This window comes from Oncorhynchus nerka, linkage group LG9b (assembly GCF_034236695.1).
Source record: "Oncorhynchus nerka isolate Pitt River linkage group LG9b, Oner_Uvic_2.0, whole genome shotgun sequence".
Lineage (NCBI taxonomy): Eukaryota > Metazoa > Chordata > Actinopteri > Salmoniformes > Salmonidae > Oncorhynchus > Oncorhynchus nerka.
The window spans coordinates 25,736,723-25,744,777 of record NC_088424.1 but is presented as its reverse complement, the minus strand read 5'-3'; the positions used below and the strand labels follow the sequence as shown (position 1 = coordinate 25,744,777).

The following is an 8,055-nucleotide window of genomic DNA, read 5'->3' as shown; positions in this document are numbered from 1 at the left end:
TGATTGGTTCAGATTGGTCTGGACCGGACCCAATCTGAACCAATTATAGATATCTATGTATGGGCCAAAACAAGGCCGGTCCAAACCGGACCAAATCTGAACCAATGATAGACATCTATGTTTGGACCAAATAAAAACCAGACCAAAAATAAATGTCCTTGGACGTTGAAATCAAGTCCGGACTGCACAAAAAAATTAAAAATAAAGACGCCCGTTCTAGACATGAGCAAAAAAAGACGTCCAAAGGACATCGTCGGTAAATGCTTAGCGGGCAGCCATCACTTCAATCAAAACTCATTTGGGTTGATGTCACCAATAGCATAATAGAGTTAGGTAACCATCACCTCTTTACTTTGATGGAGTAATCCTTGCAATAATTTTGTGTCTTGAGACAATATAGCTATATTGAGAGCACAAGGGGGCCTCCTAGGAGGACAGTTGGCTACAATCTCCAAGCTCTGTTTTAATGTTTAGATACATTATTAATCCTCGCTAGCGATACTGTTTTCCAAACCAACTGTCAAGGCTCAGGAGAAGACCCAGATGCAGACAGTTTCGAAGTAACAAAAGTTTATTACAAAAAGTCTGAAAAGTACAGAACGGCAGGCAGGCTCAGGGTCAGGGCAGGCAGGGGTCAGTAATCCAGAGCAGAGTCTGAAAAGTACAGAACGGCAGGCAGGCTCAGGGTCAGGGCAGGCAGGGGTCAGTAGTTCAGAGCAGAGTCTGAAAAGTACAGAACGGCAGGCAGGCTCAGGGTCAGGGCAGGCAGGGGTCAGTAATCCAGAGCAGAGTCTGAAAAGTACAGAACGGCAGGCAGGCTCAGGGTCAGGGCAGGCAGGGGTCAGTAATCCAGAGCAGAGTCTGAAAAGTACAGAACGGCAGGCAGGCTCAGGGTCAGGGCAGGCAGGGGTCAGTAGTTCAGAGCAGAGTCTGAAAAGTACAGAACGGCAGGCAGGCTCAGGGTCAGGGCAGGCAGGGGTCAGTAGTTCAGAGCAGAGTCTGAAAAGTACAGAACGGCAGGCAGGCTCAGGGTCAGGGCAGGCAGGGGTCAGTAGTTCAGAGCAGAGTCTGAAAAGTACAGAACGGCAGGCAGGCTCAGGGTCAGGGCAGGCAGGGGTCAGTAATCCAGAGCAGAGTCTGAAAAGTACAGAACGGCAGGCAGGCTCAGGGTCAGGGCAGGCAGGGGTCAGTAATCCAGAGCAGAGTCTGAAAAGTACAGAACGGCAGGCAGGCTCAGGGTCAGGGCAGGCAGGGGTCAGTAGTTCAGAGCAGAGTCTGAAAAGTACAGAACGGCAGGCAGGCTCAGGGTCAGGGCAGGCAGGGGTCAGTAGTTCAGAGCAGAGTCTGAAAAGTACAGAACGGCAGGCAGGCTCAGGGTCAGGGCAGGCAGGGGTCAGTAATCCAGAGCAGAGTCTGAAAAGTACAGAACGGCAGGCAGGCTCAGGGTCAGGGCAGGCAGGGGTCAGTAATCCAGGGTGGTGTGACAAGGTACAGAACGAAAGTCAGGGCAGGCAGAATGGTCAAAAACAGATGCAGGAATGCCCACATGCAGGAACGCACCGAATTGCATGCAGCAATTGCACCCTTCTCTTACAATTGGGAAAATATTTTCTTTGTTTCAGCATGTTTATAATTCTGATAAGAACAACAGTTCTGAGTAGGCTAGGAGGACAAAACAAAATTGCGGTTGGTCGGGTGACTCCATCACTCTAGCAAGATTTCTGCAAGAGTTATCTCGTGGGCGGGAACTGCTCTGCCCTTGATACTGAAGTCTCCTCCTCCTCTGCAAGCTGTTTGCTTAATTCTCGTGGGGGTGATGCCCCGTTACTAACGCAATAAAGCTCCTGGATGCAATCCACGGCACAATGCATGGATCATTTTCATCGGACAGACCCACTACTACTTTCTCCTTCCCTCTCGCACTGTGTCATTACCAGCCAACTGCTGCCTGTCTGTAAGTAGACATTTTGGGACTATTTGTTGGATTTATTTATTGTGCAGTACAAAGAACAGGGAGACATTTCTCTCATTCAATCGGATTGTTGCAGAATGAGTGAAGAGAAAGCAATAGAGGAGAGTGGGAGATCTTGTATTTATTTATGGTAAGTTCTAAATGGAGTTAGGAAAATTGTTATTCGAGAAATAACGGGGTAGAACACAATGCAAACCAGTTATTTGCCATGTTAATGCATATTGTTTTTACCCTCATAAATACAAGACAAGATGTGAGGTGTGAGTGAGTTGATATCCTCAGTTAATGCATAACCTATTTATAAAACATGGAAGCATTTGCCACACTTATCCATGTAAATAAATGTTATTGATGGCATATTTAACTTGTTAGACTTAAATATGATATAGCTGTCAAACATTTTATCTTCTGATATATAATATTAACTAAAGTCATAAAAGTCAAATATGAGTTCTGGTCAATCATTAGGTCACTGGGTTTAGGTTGTCTATGGGTCAAGGATGTGACATATTGCAGCTTCCAAGAGAGTCACCTGTTTTATTTGACAACCCCCTCCACTCTCTGTCTCACTCTCTTTCTTTCTATCAAGTATCTTCATGTCCCCCCCTCTTCTCTTTCACTCTCTCCATTTCTCTATTCTCATTGAACCTAGTCCATCGTTAGAGTCCAAGTGTACCCACAATTTGAAAGTAGTCTACTATAAACTCATTGATTGCAAAATTACATATTGCATCCCTCTGTGCTGTCTGGCATAGTGTCACTGGTTCAATTCCCTAGTGGAGTAATACATGTTGTGTCCAGGAGAAAGTTCCCTTCCCTGGAAGGGCTAAGTGAATTTCAAGGCATGCAGACAGATAGATATCTTCCAACTGAGGATAATCATTTCATTAATATATTTATTATTACTTTGCCAGGAGCTGCCTGTCGGCGTGTAACCAGCATCCCATGATGGTGGCATTCAAAGGAATCTGGACCAAGAACTTCTGGAGGGCTGTCTCAGCTGAGTACCTAGCAACCATGATTTTCGTCCTCCTCAGCCTGGGCTCCACCATCAATTGGGCGGCCGAGTCAGACAACCCTCCCCCTGCAGACTTGGTCCTCATCTCATTTTGCTTCGGGCTGGCCATTGCCACAATGGTGCAGTGCTTTGGTCACATCAGCGGTGGCCACATCAACCCGGCAGTCACTGCAGCCATGGTGGTGACCCGGAAGTTGAGCCTGGCCAAGGGTGTGTTCTACCTAGCTGCCCAGTGCCTGGGAGCGATCACTGGGGCAGGGCTCCTCTACCTGGTGACACCAGTGTCTGTCAGAGGGGGCCTGGGAGTGACTATGGTAAAACATATAGATCGGCCTGTAATCACAGAATCTGTATTATAGCCAAACAAGTATAGCAACAGTCAGGAATGACACTATGCATAAGATAGTATTTGAATCTATTTAGCTCTTTTGGGACTATTCCATCAGGCAAGCTCAATCAAGCACAGCTAAAGTATTTGAAAATATACTATTTGAACACAGGTCTGGGATAGTTTGTCATGAAAAGTATTGTTCAGTCACTCTTACTCTTGTTTCCCAGGTGAACCCCAAGCTCAACGTGGGCTGCGGCCTGTTGGTGGAGCTCCTGATCACCTTCGAGCTGGTCTTCACGGTGTTCGCCACCTGTGACCCCAAACGCTCTGTTAACGGCTCGGCTGGCCTCGCCATCGGATTCGCTGTAGCCATCGGTCATCTGTTCGCAGTGAGTGTGATTCCATCTCTCACTTATTAGTGCTAGAATTACAGCAAACCTGAAGGCCTCAAGAGTCAGACATTACATTTAAATCAATGCATCTATGGAATAAAATGTGTAGTGTGTTGATGTAGTTTGTACTTTAATCATCATAATGGTGAAATAGTACAACAGGTATACCATAGAACATTAGTTCACAGTACAGTAGAGTATACAAATGTCTCTCAGACCTGCTCTCACATACACATCCTCAATGGGTACCGCTGTTGCAACTCCATGGCAACCAATCACTAGGGAACTACCTAAACCACACTGAGCAAATGAATGCTCCTGAAAGCGACATGCTACCTACCTCTCTTCACAGCACAGCTTGATTTCAATGTGCTGCTTACATGCCATTAGATTATCCCTGCTAAACTAGTACCTTGTATACGTATGGAATACCTGCATTTAAACTACCATTCCCACAATTATATAGGTTTCATTTTATTATGATCTACTTTATGAATTCATGTGGAACAATACGCTACTGTAGATGTTGTGGCAGCTCTGGCTAGGTCTTGCTCCATGTCTCTCTCTCTACAGTCCCCTCATGTTAGCATCTCTATGCTCTGCTTTGTTCTAGATTCCATACACAGGAGCCAGTATGAACCCCGCTCGCTCCTTTGGACCTGCAGTTGTCACCATGAACTTTGAGAACCACTGGGTAAGAAAGAAACTGCTGCAGCCTTCTCACCCTCAAAGGCCCATCCAAGATAGCATATTTGGATCCTTGGATGTTGTGGAAACATACAGTACATTTTTGGTTTCCCATTGGTTCTGGGAATGAAGCCATAAGTTTCCCAAATGGCAAAACTGGACATTTTTTAAACATTCTGAGAACAGAAGTAAAAATGTTGCCTGTTCTGGGAACGTACATTTTTATATTGCAAGGAGGATCTGAGAATGTTTTTCTACGGTTCGCTGAAAGTTTTCTTTGAAGGTTTTATTAACTGAGAGCGGACATTCCTAGGTTATATGGAGGTTTTTGAATAACTTCCTTAACTTTAATTGAATGTTTCAATTCCACTTCTAGATTTGTTTGAATGAACTATTTTGAACTCCAAGTACAGATAGGACACATGGAAATGCTCTCTCTGGGCTCGCAAGCGTAGCTACATACAATAATACCAAAGATAATATCATCATGTGAAGTGGCTAGTTAGCTGTAAAATCGCCCTTTCCCACAGACACACAGGGCGCATTGGGAGATGGTATTTGAAGGATAAACTATATGGTTATAAATAACATTCTTAGAATGTTCTTTGAACGTTACTAAAGTTCTTGTGTTTTTTAAATGTTGCTTAAATGTGCTGAGATTGTTCCATTCCGGGAACAGAACGTTGTGGGGAGGTTGTATGCAAAATAAATATAGGACAACCATGCTCTCACCAAGCTCCAAGAAACATATGGTTCTCAGAACATTATGTGCTAGCTGGCATACTCATACACAGTTGTGGGTGAAGGGCAGGGATTACATTGGGCTGGGGCCTGCAGGCACCTACTGTATGAGCCAAATGAGAGCCAGGATTAGATTAGGTTGTGGGAATATTGTCTACAACAATATCTAATGAAAATCTAATCAGAATACTGGTATTGTACCCCGTGTCGCCCGCCCCGTATCGTCAAGGCATAAAAGACTCTTGTGCACCTACTTCTCTGACTGCTCACACAGGCTTTGCCACTACTATACAATTGCTGCAGACACACCAAGAAAAAGGAACATTAAATTTTTTGGGGGTCCAAGATGCACTTTGAAGACACTATTGTCCACATTTACTTATCCTCAGCCAACAATCAAACAACCCCATAGTAGAATAGTTTACATTTTCAATTAGCTTGTTGCATTCTATGTAAGAAGTGGTGCTTTTAAATTGTGTGTGCCACAGGGAGAAAAACATGCATTGATATGCATATACCCAGCCACTGCACTGTCACGGGAAATACACACATTTGAAGGGGGTTAATGGCCATTGTTAAAAGAGGAGGATCCCAGCTTTCCATTATTACTACATTTTTTTATTTCTCAACTCCTAATAATGAGTGAACTGCATCATTTTCAAACAGGAGAATAAACAGAATGGTTTAGGTGCGTTTAGCTCTTGCCTTTCACGTTGAGTTTAGCTCTTGCTTTTCACATTGACCGGGGCCCAATGTTACATGGGTAAAGTGTAACAGATAGACCTGCATTATATTTTTGGGACATTCAAGTCATCAATATGATGCTATCTAGCAACAAGATAATGTTTAGAGTTTGTGAGCTAGCTAATGATTAGCCCAATGGGGTAAAAGAAGATGGGCATTCCCATTCTATTTAATTAGCCACTGTGCCAGCCAGGTGACCTAATGCTTTTTGCTAAATAGCACACCTGCCAGGCATGGACCAATGTGTTATTGAACACTTTTATGGATGGGCAAATCGTATTTTAGATCGTGCCAGCATCATTTTATTTCATTGAATTGGAGTAGAATGTCCTTTTAAAAAGACACCAGAACTGACTTTCTCACAGTCGTTCTACAAAGAAAGAAAATATGCCACCACTGCTAAAAAATTATCTGGAAACACTGACCATCCATTGATGTTTTAGTTGTTAAAGCCTGGACACTTCAAATGAAGAGAGAGCTTCAAGCCTAAAGTGGAGTGACTTTTCATGTTTGAATATAAAAAGTCCCTCCACTGAAATGTCATAATCTGAGCATTACACCGAAATCACAAGCTATTTGGTTGTGAAGACATGGGGTAAACAGATGCCAGTTATTACAGCAGTGTATTAATAAAGAGCTTGTAGTATACTTTCATGTGTGCTTTTCGTTTATATAGTTTAGGTTAGTGCATCATTGTGTGATAAGTGTTCAGGCCATCTCTGTCCTCCAGTAGCTAATGGTGTAAATATCATTATAAGTGGGGGGCAACGGTTGATGTAGGGGGGCATACTGAAACTTAATAAGGTCACAGTGCATATCACCATGCCATAGCAGCTACGAAGGATCCCACCTAGTGTCGATCAAGGACATCTTAACCCCCCATAGAGGGCATGAGCGCTACAGACTGACATCAGCAATCCATAGAAACACAGAGTGCTTCATAGGTAGAGAAACATTGAAATGGTCAGGAAATGCTCTTAAAAAACACGCGTCATCAATAGTTCACTTGACCCTTGCTACTAGGTATAGATTCATTCATTTCAGCTTCCTATTTCAGAATAAAATGAAAAGCACATCCGTGGTATAGACAACTAAAGACAGGTGTTCTGGACATTACCCACAGCATATGTTTCTTTAATTAATTATCCAGGGCAATTATTGTCACAGAGGTGTTCATAGTAGCGTGGCACAGCATGGTGTGTGTGTGTGTGTTTATCTGGGTCTTGGGTATAATTAGGAAAGCTCCTAAGAACTGAGAGTGGTGTCATATCTGACAGGTGTTCTCTCTGTCTCCATGACAAATGTTTGACTTGGCAGAACCTAAAGGTACCTGGCTCCAATGAGAATGCCCATAAACAATGATTGCTGCCTCTTTACAGACATGACAAGACATGACATCTGGTCTAATAATGTATGACAGCTCTGTCATAACGCGGTATCCCCTAGCTCTGTCTGTGGTTATAGGTTCCTATTTGTCTGAACAGAGTTTTACCTTACCTGTCTTGCAGGTGTACTGGGTTGGTCCAATCCTGGGTGGCATCATGGCGGCTGCCCTCTATGAATACCTGTTCTGCCCGGACCCTGAGCTGAAGAAGATGTTCCGCGAAGTCTTCCAGAAGGATCCAGCTTTGGGGAAGTACAGGGAGGTGGAGGGCAGTATGTACCAGACGGAACCAGACGACCTGATCATCAAGCCAGGCTCCATCCACCACATCGACCTGGAGAAGGGGAGAAGAAGGACCCTTTCCTGGACTCCACGGCCGAGGTGCTGTCCTCTGTATGACTACCACGGGCACTGGAGAGGGAGACCAACCTATAGAGCAGGGGGAGATCCAGAGAGAGACACTTTGATTCTGGGTCCTCCACCCCTGTACCCATACCATAAGCCCCGTACCCCCAAACCCCATATCCCCATAACTAAACCCACACAGACTCACTTCTCAGGCAGAATAGGATTGGTGCATTTCCTCTCAATGCATGTGTATTCCTGTACATGGTGGTGAGCCTTCCTCAACATTTCTGAAGTAACTGGATAATATACACAACCGTTTAAAAGTTTGGGGTCACTTAGAAATGTCCTTGTTTTTGAAAGAAAAACACATTTTTTTGTCCATTAAAATAACATCAAATTGATCAGAAATACACTGTAGACATTGTTAATGTTGTAAAT

General features: G+C 44.0%; 1 protein-coding gene across 1 annotated transcript; it reads left to right on the top strand.

Moving 5' to 3' along the window:
- Positions 1–1,822: 1,822 nt before the first annotated feature.
- Positions 1,823–7,765, top strand: LOC115114509 (aquaporin-4-like). The gene is given in 6 exon segments (XM_029642807.2): positions 1,823–1,954; positions 2,887–3,304; positions 3,549–3,710; positions 4,327–4,407; positions 7,394–7,610; positions 7,613–7,765. Coding segments are annotated over 6 exon segments (1,023 nt in total). The 5' UTR covers positions 1,823–1,865; the 3' UTR covers positions 7,669–7,765.
- The last annotated feature ends 290 nt before the right edge of the window (positions 7,766–8,055 follow it).